The sequence below is a fragment of the Branchiostoma floridae genome, chromosome 7 (genome assembly GCF_000003815.2).
Source record: "Branchiostoma floridae strain S238N-H82 chromosome 7, Bfl_VNyyK, whole genome shotgun sequence".
Taxonomy (NCBI): domain Eukaryota; kingdom Metazoa; phylum Chordata; class Leptocardii; order Amphioxiformes; family Branchiostomatidae; genus Branchiostoma; species Branchiostoma floridae.
Genome location: NC_049985.1, coordinates 5,720,621 through 5,741,315, shown reverse-complemented (window position 1 = coordinate 5,741,315; position 20,695 = coordinate 5,720,621). Strand labels below are relative to the sequence as shown.

General features: G+C 39.9%; 2 protein-coding genes across 2 annotated transcripts in view; one reads left to right on the top strand and one right to left on the bottom strand.

Annotated features, from left to right (window-relative positions):
• Positions 1-15,949: 15,949 nt before the first annotated feature.
• Positions 15,950-16,986, bottom strand: LOC118418941 (cytochrome b-c1 complex subunit 8-like). Its single transcript, XM_035825084.1, has 2 exons — positions 16,825-16,986; positions 15,950-16,325 (listed from the first exon to the last, which is right to left on the bottom strand). The coding sequence occupies exons 1-2, from the start codon at positions 16,976-16,978 to the stop codon at positions 16,237-16,239; spliced, it is 243 nt and encodes an 80-aa protein (XP_035680977.1). The 5' UTR covers positions 16,979-16,986; the 3' UTR covers positions 15,950-16,236.
• A 1,303-nt stretch (positions 16,987-18,289) lies between these two features.
• Positions 18,290-20,695, top strand: part of LOC118419364 (phosphorylase b kinase regulatory subunit alpha, liver isoform-like) — a 56,098-nt gene continuing 53,692 nt past the window's right edge. Inside the window, exons 1-2 of the mRNA XM_035825726.1 lie at positions 18,290-18,505; positions 19,472-19,505. Of these exons, the coding sequence (XP_035681619.1) occupies positions 18,428-18,505; positions 19,472-19,505 (112 nt within the window). The 5' untranslated portion in view covers positions 18,290-18,427. The remainder of the gene's footprint in view (positions 18,506-19,471; positions 19,506-20,695) is intronic.

Below are 20,695 nucleotides of genomic sequence, written 5' to 3'. Positions count from 1 at the left end.
AACCACGAATGTATGCATGGAAAACATATAACAACTAAGAAGACTATCTCAATCTGTTGGTGGCTAATATGATTATTTTGGATTGATACTTGACATCAACTCTCATTATTGCACGACGAGCCATAATACTGCCACATCAAAAAATATTGTTACAGAGGCCTTCTCATGATTGTCCTGAACACCCGAAGTCTAATTAGTATATACGTCAGGATTACTGATGCTACATTAGTAATCTCCTTAAATCACTTTAAATTCATGTATGTTTACTTGTGGTTGTATCATGACATCTAGAGGGATTATGAGAGCTGATGCTACATTGCAATTTCTTTTTTTTTCTTCATATAAAAAAGAAGCGGAGAATTTCAGAACCAGTTAACCAAGGAATGAAATTGGTGTGGTCCAAAGTTACTCTAAATGGGCCAACTGCTCCGATCGTATTGATTTATCAAAAAGACATGGTCCGCAGTAGCAGCAGGAAACATAAAGTCAGAATAAAAGGAAAATAACAGAGATAAAGAGAAGCGCTTACATTGATCGGGGAATGACGTCAGTGTGAGAGAAAGTGCTAGGGAAGGCACGTTATAAGGGAAATAGGGTCACACACGGACACACTGGATACCCGAAAAAAGTTAAAGAAGTTAATTTTGTAGGCTATTTTTGGTGCGTCTTTGGCAAATTCATTCCATTAATTTCCACATACTCAGCAATATCACAAGAAAAGTAATCATCTTCAAAGAAAATGATTTATCTATCTACCTATGTCAAATACTAGCTGAGGTATTTCATTAGAAACCTTTTGCTTGTTTGCAAAAGGCATACCCAAAGGTATCATTAGCGCAGCTTTCTTCGTGTTGCGACGTTTTCAGGTTAACAAATGATTCCTTTGAGAGTGTGCCATGAGTGAATACTCATACTTGCCAACCATGCAGTGAACCCAGTCGGCGTGATTTGAAGGAGTAGTGCACAAGTGTTTTAATCATTGTAAGTGGTGCAGTCAAAGGGTGTGCTGGAGGAAAAGTGCACTTAGCCATATTCTACTCTATTTAGGGAGCACATCTGGATCCGCGGATCAAAAATTCCTAGCTACTACTGTACAATACCACCTGTGTGGAGGATAGAGGACCCACACCATTGCGGTAAGAAAGAACAGAAGCTATTTCATTTCCAAATGTTCATTCAACGAAACCGAAAGAATCACTCTGTTTAGAGAAGTCACAAAGTATTATCCCAACTTCCCCACATTGACAGACGTACAGAAAGCCACTTTTCTCTTGAAATCGCAGAACCCACAAATTTTAGAAATATGTGGGGCTTTTCGTCTCCCTCTGCTTCCAAAAAAGAAGTCAAACCCAACCTGTTTAGAAATAGCCAACGCTAGTATTAGATTAGAATATTGTTTATGACTGTCCATTGTCACTATGTGTATACCATGTACTTGCAATTAGCCCTCGGGCACGAACTTGCAAATAAACTTCTTCTATGAACAGGATAAAGTGGAGAGAGTTGAAGAAAGACTCATTGCAGCTTCAGGATGTCCAGGCCACTGCAGCAGGAGAACACAGTGGACTACTACTACTACTCTCCAAGCAGAGGTTAGGCTCCGGCTGTTTTTTTAACGTTTTTTTAGTCGTTTTTATTGGGCTTTCTATTTTGTCATTTGTCTTGAAGTACGCCAGCCAAACTAGGTTTTGACACAGCAAGATATCAAAAAAATAGAAAGCCCGATAAAAATGACTAAAAAAACGTTAAAAAACAGCTGGAGCCTAACCTCTGCTTGGAGAGTATACTACTACTAGGGAACACAACGTGGTACCGTAACAACATTGACTTCAAACTACCAAAGAATATACAAATTAGATAACGTTTACTTGTAGTCCATATGACTTATAAGTATTCTTGTCGTTCAGACGGAGCTACCACAACATGTCCTTGGTGCTGAATTCCAAACTGCTTTGTAAGAGCTCAGTGTAATGGATGCATTCACATGGGTGTCACGAGCCGTTTCAAAACAAATACAAAACAAAACAAAAAAAGAAATATTTTCCTGATAATAAATAATTGCGATTGTCCGTAGAGACGTATTCACAGTACATTTATAAAGACAGTGTCAGTGGGACCTATCTGAACGTTATAGACATTATATAGTTGTTTTATATTTTGTGTAATCTATTTACGAATAATACCAAAACATTCACATTGGTGTTGGTGGACAGGAAACAAGGGAACAAGCTTTAAATAGATGGGTAGCCCTCCCATTTGCCTGTGAACAACATTGGACAAAAGCTAAACCACTGACTACCAACTTCACATCTTATTACATCATTTCTGCCTTACAATCTGGCAGGATTCAACTATGCATCACAAAGTTGCTACCACACAATAAGAACAATTAACAAACAAACGCACCAACTACGTCGATGAAGGTAAGACACCCAGGTATTAAGATAAGCAAGGTAAAAGCTACTTATATAAATTGCAAATTCTTTCCAGTTGCTTGAATAACTGCTACCTTACGTAGACGTACAAACACCAATTATCAAATTCAATTTCTGGGGCACTTTTCTACGTAATTAGATGAAGTAACTCCATTCCATACCAACATTCAAGGATCAAAATATTGATGCCGCAGTGTTGCGAGGACAAAGTGAAGTCTAATTTTTGTGGATTACAATATTTAGGGAATCCTAGCGCGGTGTGTTTCTACGCCGTTTTTAACCACTCAAAGTTTGAAACAATGATGTAAATGTGGGAAAATTGTGCAGTAGATATCAATCTCATACAGATTGCCTTTTCCAGATTTTTTCCACTTTTAATGCTCTAATATTGCTTAGGTTGCCTTTAATATACAGGAAACCTCTTTCATCAGGTAAAATGGGCCATTTTTGCCGTAATGACACCAACAGCCTGATGATATGTGCCGTCCGCAGGGTTGGCATTTCACGGCGGATCAACCGTTGAAGGTTTAATTTCCCAAGTCTGCCTGGCTGCAAAGAACGCGGGGTTTAGGTCGGACGCTTGAGGGATCATAAAAACCTTCACGATATTGACAATTGGATCCCTGTACATAGTGATGGATTGAAGAGTGTTAAGTGCCTGCAAAACGGTAGACCGTGAGACCCAGCGGTTACTAGTAACAAGATTAAGTAGGGTTTAGTTGGGAAGGTACACAGCTGGGCACAGTAGTCGAGCTGAGCACAGCTTAATCTCTGGATGATGACAATATTAATTTTCTAACATCAAATATCTTTCTATACACAATTGTGAAAATGTATGCTGTAGCACTGGCATCCCAGATTCTCCCTCTCTCTTTCTCTCCATCCTTCTCTCTCCCTCCCTCTTTCCCTCCTTCTCTCTCCCTCTCTACCTCTCTGCCCCCTCCTTCTCTCTCCCCTTTCTCCCTCTCCATCTCCCTCCCTCCCTCTCTCTCTACCTCTATGCCTCCCTCCCTCTCTCTCCTTCCCTCTCTCTCTATGGCAGTTTTTCTTTAGACGTCGTAAATATGACTAGCCCTTGTCAAACGTTATTATAGAATGGTTTATTTTCGCTACAAGGTACGAAATATTATTACATTTTCACGACCGTTACGCTTTACCCAGCCCTCAGGGGAAAGTAATTCAAAGCTCGTATACGAAAATTGCCAACATCAGCACAGCCCGTTTCTTATTCGAGTAACGGTTACATGGGTGATATTTATCTTGGCATATATCCCAAACAGCACTCGATTAAAGAGGAAGTCTTATAATTGCTGTGTTTTAAATGTATCTTTTGTCCTGGATGCGCTATGATCTTAATGTATGAGTGCCAGATGATGTTTGACATTGGGACATGGTGGGATCGATTTGGGCCACTTAGCAGTTGATTTGGGAACTGCAGGGGCGTTTCGGCTGAAATTGTTCAATCAGAATAGCTTTTTCTAAACAAAATATCCTACAGGGACTTACAAACATCCTGTGTGAAAATGTACGTAGTCTCGGTGAAAAATGTCGGATCGGTACTACTTTTTACGGAGCAGTACTACAGTTTTTCTGATTTGATAGCTTACGATAGGGGTGATTCATATTCAAAGGATTTTTTCTACCGTTCAAGTACCATAAATGTGTGATGTTACAAAACTCTAGACAATTTGAGGGGGAAACTCCTTGTCTTAAACTACGTTTGGCGTCTTCAATTCCTCTAGACTGTTGAGACAAAATCTGACTCCTCCGCATATTGATCGTAACTTCTTCAAACAACTACGTGTGGATTGCTGGTTTCTAACAATCATGGTACGACGTATTCTTTTTCTTTCATATGAAAAGGCCGCTGGACTCTTCCCGCTTGTTATGTTTGAAGAATATCCCAAGTAGACGTTTGTGTTATATCATTACAAAAGTCTGATAGATAGGTTCCATTAATATGTTAAAACCAGCTCTTCAAATATGATAAATTGCCGACACTGTAACATTTGTCGTTGTGAAAAGAACACGCAAAACGGACCAGGTATTATGACCTTCTCGAAAGAAGGGTTCAGAAGCACCTATTTGATGAATATTGCCTCGCCATCATAGAAAACTTTCGACGAGTTCGGAGTTCTATACGTCGTTATCTCATCATTACAGTGCTCTAAAACCTTACCATGTTGGCATCTGTCCGAGAAAGATATGAATGGTTGTAAGATTACGCCCAGAGGGGGGGAGAGGTTTCTTTTATCGAAGCCAGAGTGATATAGTGAGGGTCTTTGTTTGGTGAGGGTAAGTTGATAACACGTAAAATGCCAACGCTTGCAGACGTATTAGATTGAGAAACTGCTATTTGTCAAGAAGCCAGTCTAACATATATCACCTTTCCTTTGGACTATACTTGGACTTGGGGTTGTATTATTGAGTTAAAATTTGGCACTTTAAAGGTCAATTTCAATGAACCGTGAGCATGGGTGGCCAAACGAAACAATTCACGGTAATTTTGCAACTTTTTAGATAGAAACACATCGTCAAGTGGTGCCAAGAAAAGTTCTTTTGAAATGTCAGCAACAAAATGCCCGGCTTTACCATTGCAACAAACAGGTGTGGATCAGCTGAATGATTTTGCTGCTAAATCTGTCCTTCGCTTCAGGCAAATCATCAACATTTATTTTGGCTTTGAAAGAATGCCTGGCAACCAGTGACAAGTTTGCCTTCTAACCACTACAAGTGTCATCTAAGGACACACATCCGTACCACCCGCACTTATTCATATTCACGTGTTATTACCTCCGGTTAAGAGGTTTTATCTCTGACGTGGGTACAGTTTTTGGCCTGTACTTGTGTGTTCGCGACTATAACTCAAGATCCTTTTGATAGACTTGTACGAATTTTGACATGTTGGTTTCAAAGAAACATGGCAATCTCTGCCTCCCTAGCAGTAGTTTCAGGTACTGCAGCAGTATTACATGTCGCACCCTCTTTATGGAAGTAATGTGGTACAGATGCAGTTCTTTAGCTGACGAATGACCCCGTATGGCAGGAAGAGAGCGGGAATTGATTCAGGGAAGAAGGGAAAGGAAGGGTCACTAAAATGACGATAGCTATGCCTATGGCTAATTAACAAATTTACGAAAACTCTACATTCACGGAAGTATGAGATCGTTGCTTTGCTGTTGGGATAGTTCCTCCTGGCTCATAGCCATCGCTCAGCGTTAAAATACCATAATGTTTCACTGAGTTACGTTAATGTTGTCACGTCCACAAAAGTAGAAATGTTCCAATGTGCTACAGAGAAGAGTTACTAGCTTTATTTTTTTCTCTTGCATTTACTCACAAAAGTCGATAAACCTCACACTTGTCAAGGGTTTGCACTTGTCAAGAGTTTGCCTGAATCCCAAGTTCACAGGACAAGCGCGTCAACATTCAATGCCTTTTGGGCATAGACATCCGTATTTGATGTTACTGAAATCCTACATAAGCGCCTTCCACATGGACCCACAATTACTGCACTAAAAGTTCACCGGACAAACGCGTCACCATTCAATGCCTTTTGGACATAGACGTTCTTTCTTGAGATCCCGCATAACCGTCTTCCATGTGCCCCCACCATTATTAAATTTAGCTGACTACAAGTTCAACAGAAAAATACGTCATCGCTGAATGCCTTTCAGGCATAGACGTTCTTTTGGGTTTACTTATAGTGCCTTGAAATCCCGCTTGGCCATTCCCACACGTCCCAGCGCTACCAGCACGGCAAGGTTCTGTGGAAATGTGTCAGATGCGGATGATAAGATTGACTGCAGCGTTACTGTGCTGTGGTGACGAGGGGCCTTTTTTCTGCCGACTAAACATTACGCGGAATCGGCTGGGTGCTGCCGCGGGTAACGCTACCTTCAATAACGGCGCAGTATGTCGTCCATCTTACAAGGCTTTCAATGGGGTCAAGGAAGCGTAGCTTTAATGTAGTGTCTGAACTATTATTCTTAACTAGGAGGGTAGATGACTTAGAAGGAACACCTGCTAGTGTTCAAAAGGGCGTCGCCTGCAAGAAACTGGCGACGACGGTTTGCGAAATCCATGGGCAGTGATAAAAGTCTTTACGGTTTATGATTATGCTCCGAAATAACAGCTATGACCCTTTATCATGAATCCTCAGGTTTCTGAGAAACCCAAGTGCAAGACAGATTTGTAAATATTATATATTCAAATTGAGGTAAACGCATACGTGTACATTTACTTGGTTTCATTTCCCTTGTCGATTACCTTTAGGAATTGGAATTCGTTATAGCTCAAAGACAAAATAAGAATCTGAAACACATTGGGAAGTGAGGCTACCGATTTAATTTCTGTTATTCTATTGTTCACATTGAGAAGAGTTCTCATTACTTTTTATGATCATGGTCTTTTGTTTTTCGGATTTTAGTTTCAGTTTTGTTGTTCGCCATATGTGTGACATGACTTTCGTTGTGTTAGAATATTAACGTTATTGTCAAAACCAATAAAAAGAATAAAAAGAAAGAAGGTTTGGAAAGCACCTCTCCCACCTACCATCTTCTGCACTGCATATACTTGCAAATCTTGGCCTCATTCCAAGCCTACCATCTCCGCAAGGACACATCACGCACGAAGTCAAGGATTGCTCTGCGCATTCGAAGAAATGCACATCTGTCTAACCCATAGTTCGCGTATGACGCACCAAGGGCTTATGCGCTTTAAGTGTTAATGCTTAGATGAATTGCAGCTTGGTTATTAATAAGTACACTGTATGTAGTGCTCCCATGACGATGAGACTTTATTGCCGAGGAAACGATGCAAATATAGGAGCACTCTGGGTACACGACCAACAGGTTTCACCTAACCCATTTAGGGGAATCCTGATATATCTGTACCTACACTGCTGTAAGCAAAATAGATACTTTCAAAGTAACATAGAGTACTCTCAAAGGAACCTGCTTTAGCCTAGGTACCATCCGGGTAGTTGTTCGCTCCGATGTTCGCTTCTGGAGCAGCAGAAAAGCGACTGTATATGGTGTATGATAAATGTCAGAGCGAGAAGCGACTATATAAAGTGCATAATTAACGCCGGAGCGAACTACTTTCCGGATGGTACTCAGGATAATTCTGCCTGGGATTGCTGGCAGATGCGGTGCACATAAAGGTGATAAACTTTGAATTTAGTAAGATCTTACTATAATGCTCTGCGCGTCTCCTTACTGAGCTGTGACCTGAAATACTGTAACACTTCTTCCTCCTGGGGAGAAATCAACGTCCCGCGCAGCGACAGAAATCATAAATCGGTTCAGAAAATATGGAAAACACATCAATTTTAGACAGACGTGATAAAGCTCGTCGAATTGACGCGCTGACAATAAATGATATGCGTTTTCATCGATCTACATTAATCATGCAAGTTGTTATCAGCACAAAATTATTCTGTAGATAGCCCTGTAAAATAAAGCACGGCAGGCCAACACAATGCAGTAACACTTGTGTTTGAGTTGGTGAGGGCTTTTCTCTTTCAATCTTCATATGAAAAGGCCGTTGGAGTCTTTCCGCAATCAAAATCCTTACAAAATTCATACGAAAAGCAGCATTTGAGAATAAGATAGAATCTTGCCGTACTTTTATTTCAATTTTGTACTTTTCTGTGAAATTACACTGGTGAACACCAAAGCACTAGTCAAGGACGTGGCCCCCAAACTACCAGTAACATCGGTCTGACTTCAAGAAGCTTTGCCTACAATAAGGACCAGTCGGGCCCAGAAGAGACCTCATCATGACCAGTGCCAAGAAAAATAACAAGATAGATAACCTAATCGTGCGTTTTATGGATAGTAAGCCCACCGTCATATCGATTATGTTTAAAAAGAAGTGCTTACTGTAACGCAAAGATCAGTCACGGATAACGACTGCACTGACCTTGTATCGGTTTCTGGTCACAGAACATCCGCTTACTTTTTATAGGTCACCAGATGGATAGTGTTGACTGGCGGCCAGAATAAGGACACACACGGGCTTGGAGAAACAGATACAGAACTTTGGCTAAAGGCCATTTCATAACAGTTGTTCCCAAAGTTCAAATGCTGGTGCATTTATGTGATATTTTTAGAAATCATCAGAGAATAGAAAATCTCATTTCTGTATGGCTTTTCGATTAAAGGCTCGAATCATTATCCTTGGTTCAATTCTTTCTCTTTTCAGTCCTGAATTTTATTACACCCAAACATGCTTTTCTGATTACTTGATCTGCGGAACAGACGGTAACATTCTGTCACGCCCTCTGGCGGAAGCAATAGTAACGACAGCACAAGGGCTTGATCAGAGTGGCAGTCTGCAATCTTCTCCTTCCCCTACTCTTGAACGTTTCCAAAAGAGTGAAAAAAAATATTGCATTTTATTGAACAAAAGAACATGCAAGATCTTCTACTCAGCTATTGATTGCTAAACCTTTGGATAGCATGCTGGATCACATGTATACTATTCTAGACCTACATGTTAACACAATCAACTATTCAAACCCTTGGTTCACTTAGTCTATAGACGTATTTATATTTCAGCCATACCATAGGTATGGTGAAATATATTGTATTCGTAATTATATTGCAATCCATACATAGTAACGGGGGCTGCCCTAAGACGGTTCCCGTCCTAAGACGGCACGGATTTTTTGCTGATCTTATAATCCATAAGTACACCGTGTTTGTTGCCACTGACTATGCATATTACAAAGGTAAATAAATCAAGTCCATGCACACAGCTTCAATTTGCAAGTATTCCAAGTATACTTTAACATATTTACTTCATATTTTTTTTAAACAGAATTCTAACAGTAATGTTGACAGTGCTGAATCACTGCGGTCACCGGCCTCTGCGTATTGGCGGCTCGTGTCGCTAACTATACGAACTCTTTCAAGCAGTCACACAACTGCCATGATACACATAAATAAAGCTCCATAAAACACTATGAATATGGGTTTTCAAATGTTTGTTGATAGAAAAGCAAGCAAAAGGAAGCGACATAAACATTGCCACCATTGTACTCCCAAGGGAGTGTGGCCGTGAAGGTGGCAGACTAGAGAACGCTCCAAAGATTTATTTGACTGTAACAATTGATTCGTGCTGTCTATGAAAATAAGACTTTATAGAGAGATGTAGATGATATTTTCATATAATTAGACAGAGTTTTGTTGATGTTGGCGGTGTCGTTTTTTCGTAATGGATTTTTTAGTCGGGCATTCACAATCAGTGCATTCAGCCCATTGCCCGTTAACACATCAGCTGGATTGTTCTAGGTACAGCCTTTCTCATGGGAGACAAGAAGTACATACAGTCACGATTTAACTGTCAAAAGAAAGCTAAAATACTATACTATTAATTTTTTTCTGTGTACTTAAATTTACCACTTACTTCTGAAGAGAGCAAAATGTAAAAAAAGCGTACCAAGTTAGGCACACTGTCCAGCGTAGCACAAAATTGGAAGGTTACATACACGAAAATGTCTCACAGTGTTTGCCGCTTGTAACACGCAGCGCGAAAGGTTCATGAACCACATGAATGCATTTCTTATTCAAGTATGTTGTTCAAATCTATGTGTAAAAAATTCAGTCATCAAAATTTGACCACTCTCAGGCAACTAGCGATGGAGCGCCATGAGTTTGAGCGCACGAAAAAGCGTACCGTGTTGGGGCACCTCCCGTTATGGGATTGCAATATACTGTTTTTTCTTTGTCTCTCCTCCTGTCAAATCTTCAAATGGGAATAACTTTTTTATTTTTCGACCAAATGACCTGAAATTTGGCAAGGTGGTAGAAATAGCAAATACCCCCAGACGTTTTTTTCACTTTCTTGATAAAGGCCTTAGAATTTATGATATTTAGGGTTTTTGGTCATTCTTAGATAAAATATGTATATTTTGGGCCCCTGCGCCCTGGTATTACAAGCTAATGACCTGAAATTTGGTACAGAGGTGCATTGGACGTATGAGCACAGAAAACCATTAACACCTTTTTCATAGATCACTTCAAAAATTAGTTATTTTAGGGTTTTTGGCCATTTTTGACTAAAAATACAAATTTTTGGCTCCTATGCCCTTGTATTCAAACCAAATGACCTGAAATTTGGTACATAGGTGCGTTTGACATGTGACCACAGAACCCCATCAACGCTTTATTCATTGTGTACTCCAAAAATGAGTTATTTTGGGGTTTTTGGCCATTTTTGACTAAAAATGTATATTTTTTGCTCCTATGCCCTTGTATAGAAACCAAATGACCTGAAATTTGGTACAGAGGTGCATTGAACATATACTCACAGGGCCCCATTGACACTTTCTTCATAGATCACTTCAAAAATTAGTTATTTTGGGATTTTCAGCCATTTTTGACTAAAAATGTATATTTTTGGCTTCTATGACCTTGTATGTAAACCAAATCACCTGAAATTTGGTAGAAAGGTAAATTGGACATATGCCAACAGGACCCCATCAACACTTTCTTCAAAGAGCACTTATAAAATGAGTTATTTGGGGATTTTTAGCCATTTTTAACTAAAAAATGTATATTTTTGGCTACTATGCCCTTATATTGAAACCAAATGACCTAAAATTCGGTATGAAGGTGTGTACTTCTGTGTGTACCACAGTACTTCATTTTCCCTTTGACGAACATTACTTCAAATTGTTGAATTTTGGGATTTTTTCAAGGATGAAGATGGATTGCAATATGCTGTATTTGCTCCCAAGCAAATGTCGGCCTTTCTAGTGTTTCTTTCTTTCTTTCTTTCTTTCTTTCTTTCTCCTGTCAAATCTTCAGAACACGGTATCTCCGTTGTTCCTCAACCGAATGACTTGAAATTTGGCACAAGGGTAGAGTGGGCCAATACCCTCGGACTTTTTTTTTCATTTTTCCCATATCTGTCTCTTAAATGATTTTATTAAGGTTTTTGGGTCATCTTAAGACCAAAACGGTATATTTTGGCCCCCTGTACACTGGTCTTACAATGGAATGGCCTGAAATTTGGTGTAGATAGGCATTAGATAGTTGGTAAAATGATCCAAGTAAAAGTTTTGACATAAACTACTTTAAAATGATTAATTTTGGCACTTTTCTGAGGGGAAATTTGTTTTCTTTTGGCCTCCTGACGTGACCTTCCGTGACCCCGCACGGAGCCCACACCTGTGCGCGAAGAGGGCGAAGGCTAATTAATATTCATAAGCGGGGCCTCACGATTCCATATATACTGCAGTGTTCCCGCCAGAATTTTTTACAGCGTCGGCACACGGGGCCCGGGGTCCACCGAAGAACGCCGAAGGCCCCGGCCCGGCAGGGTCCAGGGGCAGAGCCCCGTTGGGGGAAACTCTTGCACTTTGGGCTATTCAGAAGGCTTATTGTATCAGTTTTTAGGGGCATTTCTGTGATGCGATGGTATATTTTCCCTGCGCTGTTAGCTCCGTACGTTTTTAGAAGGTTCCGTTTATCACAGAACTGCTGTTGTTTAAGAAATCTCACGGACTTATGCTTACAAACACGTAAATTGCTAACTTTCAACCAGCGCTTTACTATATACAGTAAATTTCAGCACTTTTCTGAGGGAAATTGGTTTTCTTTCTGCCTTTTGCCGTGACGTCACCCTGCAGAGCCCCGCACGTGAAAGTTAAATGAATTTAATGAGCCAGCCAATCAGCGAAAAGGAAGACGAAGTCTAATTAATATTCAATAGCGGGGCCTTCCAACCCCGTTTATATAGAAACACGTGCATATCTTGACAACACAGCGGACGAATGTCACCTTACGCCCGGTTTTATTATATTTCAGCCATACATAGTATGGTGAAATATATTGTATTCGTAATGTTTCTTCTTTCTTCTTCTTCTTCTTCTTTCTTTCTCCTGTCAAATCTTTAAAGTGATTCATCTCCGCCGTTCCGGGACCGAATGACCTGAAATTTGGCACAGGGGTAGAATGGGCCAATACCTTGATCCTTTTTTCTCATTTTTTTCATATCTGCCTCTAAAATGATTTTATTGAGATTTTTTGGTCAATTTTAGACCAAAACTGTATATTTTGGCCCCTGTACCCTGGTATTACAACCAAATGAGCTGAAATTTGACAGAGATGTGCCTTGATAATGCCCCCATATAAATTCAATAACACTTTTGGTGTACAGTACAACAAAATGCTTATTTTTGCGATTTTTTGACCAATTTTTGACCAAAAAAGGACACTTTTGGCCCCTGTACCCTGGTATTACAACCAAATGAGCTGAAATTTGACAGAGATGTGCCTTGATAATGCCCCCATATAAATTCAATAACAGTTTTGGTGTACAGTACAACAAAATGCTTATTTTTGCGATTTTTTGACCAATTTTTGACCAAAAAAGGACACTTTTGGCTCCTGTACCTTGGTATTGCAACCGAATGAGCTGAAATTTGACACAGATGTGCCTTGATAATCCCTTCATATAAATTCAATAACACTTTTGGTGTACAGTGCAACAAAATGCTTATTTTTGCTATTTTTGGCCAATTTTTGACCAAAAAAGGACACTTTTGGCTCCTGTACCCTGGTATTACAATTAAATGACCTGAAATTTGGTATAGATAGGCATTAGATACTTGGTAACAAGATTCAAGTAAAATTATTGACATAAACAACTTTAAAATGATTAATTTTGGCACTTTTCTGAGGGGAAATTTGTTTTCTTTTGGCCTCCTGACGTGACCTTCCGTGACCCCGCACAGAGCCACACCTGTGCGCATCAGCCGGAGAGTTAATTGAATCAAAGACCTAGCCAATCAGCGAAGAGGAGGCCAAAGGCTAATTAATATTCATAAGCGGGGCCTCATGATCCCGTATATAGCAGTGTTCCCGCCAGGGGGAGCGAAGCCCGCCTAAGGCTCTCGCATTTTAGACTATTCAGAAGGCTTTATATTGTATCAGTTCTTAGGGGCATATCTATGATAATCGCAGCAGTCACTTAACTTCTCTTCAGGAGTTTAGCGTAACACTGTTTCAGGTCAAACCGTCAAAGGCAACTAAAAACAAACTTTAACGTTACTGAGTTCAACAGTACTTATAACTTGTTATCCGAAGTTGAAACGCTAGCGATGGTATTTTCGCTGCGCTGTTAGCTCCGTGCGACTGTTGTTGACGGTCTTATAACGGTATATTTTGCACCCCTGTACCCTGGTATGAGTAACATTTGGTATAGATAGGCATAATATAGTTGGTAAAATGATCCAAGTAAAATTTTTGGCATAAAGTACTGTAAAAGGCTTAATTACAGCACTTTTTTAGGGGAAATTGGTTTTCTTTCGTTCTCCATGCCGTGACCTTTCGGACGTTCACCCCACAGAGCCGACATCTGCACCTGCGTCTAGCCGGCAGGAAGAGTTAATTCAATTAATGGTTCAGCCAATCAGCGAAGAGGAAAGCGAAGGCAAATTAATATTCATAAGCGTGACCACACAATACGTTAACTTGAAGACTCTACCATAGGGCCATATCTACGATAATCGTAGCAGTCTTACCTCAGGCCACAAATAGATTCCGAATGTCCCTGGCGGGGTCCAGGGGCAGGGCCACTGTGGGGGGGACCCAGGTGGGCGAAGCCCCCCCGGAAGCTCTTGCATTTTAGACTATTGAGAAGGCTTCTTTTATCAGTTTTTTAGGGCCATATCTACGATAATCGTAGCAGTCACTTACTTCTCTTCAGCAGTTTGACTTTAAAATATTTCGGGTCAAAGCTTCAAAGACAACTAAAACCTCATAAACAACAAACTTTACTTAGCTCAACAGTATACAAAAATATTGTACGGGTTGCCATCCTTAGTTGAAGCGCTTATTTATAGCGCTAGTATCTTCGCTGCGCCGTTAGCCGCCGTGCGACTTTTGTTGACGGTCTGATATCCCTACGTCGCCGCCTCGCTGATATTCCCACGGACATGTTTCAAGAAAAATACCAGCAAAAAACGCTGTTCGGCGTCAAATTCTATTCTATAAAACATGTGGGACTCAGTGTTACAGTCTAAATATTTTGTAGAAGCCATCACTGTAGGAAAGAAGGTCCAAGCAATGTAAAACATCACGTAGCATGAAGTTCGCTGTCAACTGGCCCACAGCACATGACTGTTTGAAACTCTAAGTCTAATCAACAGCCGTGTTTGATTGATAGCCGGCGGTCCTATGATGAAGTCGGCGAAAGGTGCGTTAGTTAGAAAATCTGCGTTTAGTTTTGATACGTAATTATAAGTTAGACAGTGGCGAGAATGATTATTTTCTCATCAATATTTCTCTTCAGAATTATTTGAACTTAATTGTACATCTAAACAACTGGCTTACCTGTGCAATGTTTATATGATTAATGATCAGTGTACTGAAATCATGTGTAACGTATGGCTCCTAGTCAATAGATCAGCATTTTCTCTATAGTGACCACTTGTCTATAGTGGCCACATTTCCTAGTGCTGTTGTTGTTTGGCATAAACTTTGAACATTTAAATTGTAAGTAACTTTAAACTGCCAGAGTTTCAGCCCAATAAAACACTCTCAGCGCCAGGGTATGAACAGACTGACCAGACAGACGAAAATAAATCCTCGAACAAGGTTCAATCGTATCTTCCGGGTCTGGCAGGAAGTTGTTAAACTAAAATAAGAATAGGCTCGATGGCTGATTGCATACAAAGTAAAACAGTTTAACAGTTTTACAGCTTGAAGAAAACAAACGCTCCTACAGTACCTGCACCTGCTTGATAATTATTAAATCGTATGCCCTACTTGAATAAAAAAAGTTCACTGCAATAATAAATGTACCCACATCACAAGGAGCTTATACTTTTTTAAACTTACACCTAGTTATCGTACTGAAAATTGTTAATGACATTTTACATGAAGTCATTCAACAATTTTCAGTCATGATGAAAATTTTCTGAATGGAAGGTGTGATTATTGTCATTTTCTGAAAAATAGAAGCAAGCTCTGTTTTTACCTGGAATCAATTCACAATACCAGTCCACTTTGGGGGATAATGTACTGTTAAGAGGATGTTCCATTTTTGCGCAGGGGTGATTTGGAACAGTCCAATGTTGCGTGGGAAGGGGTATGGCTGAAATATGCTGTATTTGCTCTTAAGCAAATGTCGGCCTTTCTAGTATATTATAGTGATTCCTTTGTTGTGAAGTGTCAAAACAACTCTTGTTTTGATCATCGCCCATTCACAAGTTTTTGCAGACAATGCTGACTGGAAAAGTGATGCCACTTGGCACAAAAGTCTGAATTTTCATTAATCAGCAAAACTAACCAAAAAAAAGAGGGAAGAAACACACTAAATTTCAAAAGTAGTATAGTGGAGCTGGGCTAGGAGTATAGTGGAGGGCTTCCGTTATTCCATCCTCTGGGGAGGACTCTGCATTTTGATTGTGATTCAAGAAATGTTATTTCCCCACAATGTATCAACCTGATGAACCTACATGTATATGTATTCACATGACAACAGACACATACAACTCATGGCTTCAAACATTGGAAGTAACTTTAATGCAGCCTTCTTCTAGAACCATTTACAATCTCAAAACCTTTTTGATGTGGCATTCTGTTGTTGAATCTGGTCTTCCTATGTCATATTCTTACACTGTCATTGAGAGGAGATATAGAATGGGTTGAGAGTGAATACTGTATGCAAACATCCAGGAGTGCTGACAACATCATGGTCACAGTCTACTGTTCACAAACACAGATGGTCGCTCCACACATCAAGTTGCCTCAGGTATGAAGAACGATGTTGCCACTGCGATGATTTATTCAGTTGTGCCTTCGAAACCCTTTCTGATGGACCGGGCATTCTCACTGTTACCCCAGCTGTAGATGATGTATCCAACCACAAACTCTGCAAGATAGAATTGAAGAAAAGAAAAGAAATTATTTTAAAAATGTCTGTGATGTTCTATTAATAGAAAATACAATGTATTTTCACACACATGAATATGGCTGTTTCTTTTTACAACGATAAATACATTCTATTGCCCTGAAGATAAATGCATTCTTTTTACCAATGCCTGGAATCCATCCTAAGAGCAGCCCTGCATAAGTTGTCACAAATATTCACTATGCAGCATGTATCATTAGCTAGGATTTTAATTATAGGGGGTCCAAATTATTTGGTGAGTCGCAGTAACTGATATAGGCGCCACTATTGTAGGCATCCACCTTCCACGGTGCAGAGTTTTCAAGAAATTCATGCTTGTCAGAGGATCTGCTCCCAAGCCTAGGGGCATCTAGTGCGTCCAATTTCTTATCATTTCTAAAAAAGCGTGTCCAAATGACACAATGATGCACGGATGGCTAAAAGCCTGTCATACACCCTTATGAGTTATGCATGTACTTACGAGGAAAGATTCTGAAAATTCTGTTCTTGGCCCTCCTCAGCATGTTGGGGAACCCCTTGCTGAAGTAGCCAGCGAAGGCTCGCTGCTCTAACGGTGAGATGCTGTACGTGATGATGTGTCTCATCTTGTACAGCTCACCAAAGTGCTTCCCCATGATGAGGCCTACAAAAAAACAATTCAGATATTTTCAAATATGATGTATATTTACATCTATGTACTTTGAATATTTCAACACAAGACTTACACAAACGTCCCCATGATGAAGCCTACATCAGTACATGGTACAGAAAACATTTCGTTCAAATATACGGTGTGTCTTTACGGTCGCATAACACAGTATTTATGGGCGACCCCCGTGGACATAAGTAGATCGGGCACAAAATAGGTCGTCGCAGTTCTTGAAAAGCCATAGGAATTTTTCTGTGCACGTCAGCGAGTCGGAAACTGTGGTGAATAGTAGAGGGATACGTAAGTTTTGAGGCTGTATGAGTTGGGTTACGATGTTTGTTTGGCTGGGTAGAATTTCGCGCACGAATCCGGTTCCCGCTACTTCCGTGTCTCGGCTGCAGTATGGTGACCTCCGCTGGGGATCATTTCAAAGTGTTCTTTCTCAAGTTTCTGGGAAAACGAGCAGGCAAACTTCATCTCATTTTCACATATGTTGTAGATTATACTCTCAACTCCAACATATCGAATTCTTGTTAATTAATTTTGCACCCTGATATATTTTTTGAGTCGTCGAACCACCTCACTTTGGGGTCCTTAACCATGTAATTCCCCATAGGCGAAAAACTGTGTTCTGCTACCTTTCCAACCCTGCCCCCCTCCCCCATCAGAAAAGGTCGCAATGCGTCACTTACATAACGAAGCATCACGCCCAAATTCAACCAAATATGCGTTCAAAATGAACTTCTACACACTCTTGAACAACAACAAAATGTCACAGCCTGCTAATATACGCCACAAACCTGATATTTTCCCCGATATAGACCAATTTCTGGAGTTTTCTCGTTCGTCCTCCCGGTCTGACCTCCGGACGGCTGTGGTGACGTCACTCCGGCAAGGCGTCACGGGAAATTAGGGATGTACCACTACTGTGGGGTGGCAGTGTTGTAAAGGAAAACACCAGTCAAATAAAATTCATATACTGGACCGATGTTATTGAAGTTATTAAAACTACCCATGGATTATGCAAAGTTATGAATGTGCAAAGTTCCATTTACTGTAGACACCACCACCAATCTTAACTAAAATGTACGGTCCCTGTGTCAAACAAGGTCACCCAGTACTAACAGGGCAGCAAAATACACAACGTAGAAATAACTAGTCAATTTTCGTGATTTTACAGAATAATGCTTCATAAAAATTTTGATTATAGACTAAGTATTGTTATATTGAGGACAATAGGCATATATTTCCTTTATGTGGGAATTTTATGTCCGAAAGTGAATTTAACATACTAGATATACGTGCCGTCGCTCTTCATTTCGCATTGATGGCGTCGCAGGTTTTATTTTCGTTCGGGAAGGAGTGTCCTTGGTAAGGACAGTATTTCGACCATCCTCGGCGTCTTGTCTCGTCTCATGAGAGCATCAGGAGGAGGATGAGAAGCAGGAGTAACTCCGGGGTCCGTCTGGACTACTACCAGCACCTCGTGCACAAAACTATCCTCATTCACCAGGTAGGACGTCGACTGGAAAAAACACACACACACTCCATCACATGATGTCAACTTTAACCAAAATAGTCATCATCCAGATCCAGAAAGGACATCTCACTAATGTGTGCAACTTGACTAAGTCTTATATAGACATATAACCGATCCGTGCGGTTTATTTCATTCGTTCACATTTTGGGATTGTCTGTACGATGAAAATAGATTACATGAATTTCCCCTGATGGGCAAAGCTTGATTCTAGATCTAAGACAATTACCGGATGATACCTGATTTTTCCAGTAATATAATTAACAGCATGACATTGCATGTATGCTGTCAGCGACAAGTAGCAGGCTAGTACTCCTCTAGCTTTTTACTTAGCAAACTATTGATGACTATATAAAGATGATGAACAATTTGCAGCCTTGAGATTCTTGTCAAAGAAGTCACAAATCATTAATCTGGCTAGATGCAAATCTGTGATCATGGTTCAGTTGAAATTTTCACCATCACTGGAAGATTGGACTCATATAATTGAGGATAAAATATCCTGGTGAACATGTTTCTGATTTGCTTGTTGATGATTGAATCCTTCCCACTACAAGACAGGTATCCTGCACACATGCCCTAGACACGCCCCTCCCCTCCCCCATGTGATGCCCATATAAGGCATGGGAGGGGCATGTGTGTGTGTAATGCATTGAGATTAAAATGTTTGTACAGAGAAGAGTTTATTTAACACCCAGAGATGTAACATATCCTGTAATGCAAAATTGCAGCTCAGCAGTCAATCAATCCTTCAGACCCGTGATTTGATAACTTGCAAAATCCAATGCCTAATACACAATGTTACATGTATTAATTAAAGTTATTGTTTTGTTTTATTTCTAGAACATCATGAAGCTTGTAAGAAAAAAAAAAACCCATCCAGTTTTATAACATTACAAACCTGTTTCAGTTGTAAAGGTACTTTTCATGTTCCTCTTTCAGAATCCTGCGACTGGTTTGCTGCCATCCAGTTACAGTGTCAAGGTTGATGATATTATGGCTTGTCATGCAACTTCTAGTACTCATTGAATGAAAGAAGCAATGATTGAACTTTTCATTGGAATGATATTTATGAATACAATCCCCTTTCTGGCTGCAATTTAATGGCAATTCACCATCTCCTCTCTTTGCAGCATGGCTGTATGATTTTGCAATCAGTACTGTGTGATGCTGGATGATGAAGTGAATAGGAAATGAACATCAATTGTATTATTTCTATCATTGTCTATGATTTATTTCCTATATATTTACAGCATTTTTGTAATTACACATCTATCCAAGAAATGTTACTAATGAGCAGATAGCACAAATATAAAGACTAGAAAGAAATGTAATTTGGTGTAAAGATAGGTCTTACATTACTACATATGCATTATGCAGGGCTGTCTCCAGCATTGATCTTTTTCCATCCCACTCGTTGGGACGTTCATGTTGTTAAGTTTTAAGCAAGAATACATTTTCATCAATTTCATAATCATATCATAAAGCTCAGATTTGCAGGATGGACAGGGTAGAATTTTGTCCATCCCAACAAGCAAAATTCCATCCTGTTTGTGATGGAGGCAGCCCTGGCATTGCAATGTACAATGTAGTAGGTACTTATATACATGTGTAGATGTAATTACAAGAAAGCATCTGAGGGGACCAGTGATTTTATGTTCCTCCTATTACAGCTGGAGAGCAAGGGAATGACATGTGACATCACATGTGTCTACTCTAGTGCTATCAGATCGACATGTGGCTTCTGTTTGCTTAGTTGGCTACACCCCTCATTTCTGTTTCTCTCCTGTCACTAATGGAATCTCTCTTACAAATCAATGTAGCACCAACTTTAGAATGTAGTAAAAGTGAAACATGGAATGCAATTCCTGATATCTATATTTTTCACTCTCACTTGTACTTGCAATTAGTCAGCGGGCATGTATTTGCAATAAACGTTTTATATCATTGATGGTGAAAGAAGATTGAATGCAGCACGGAGAAAAACACATAAGCATGTGATACTTATAGAAATTGCCACTGGAGTACAGTATTGTATCGGTATAACTCAGGGTTGCCACTGGAGTACAGGACTTTCTCCAACATCCATCTAAGGATGGAATTTTGCTGCTGGGAATGGAAAAGATTTCAAACATTCTGTCCCACTTTCAGAAAATTAGAATGAAT

Coding starts and splice junctions, on each gene's coding strand:
- LOC118418941 (XM_035825084.1), bottom strand. CDS start 16,978: ATGGGGAAGCACTTTGGTGAGCTGTACAAGATGAGACACATCATCACG. Junction 16,326..16,824: donor AATTTTCAGAATCTTTCCTC/GTAAGTACATGC, acceptor TCTATCTTGCAG/AGTTTGTGGTTGGATACATC.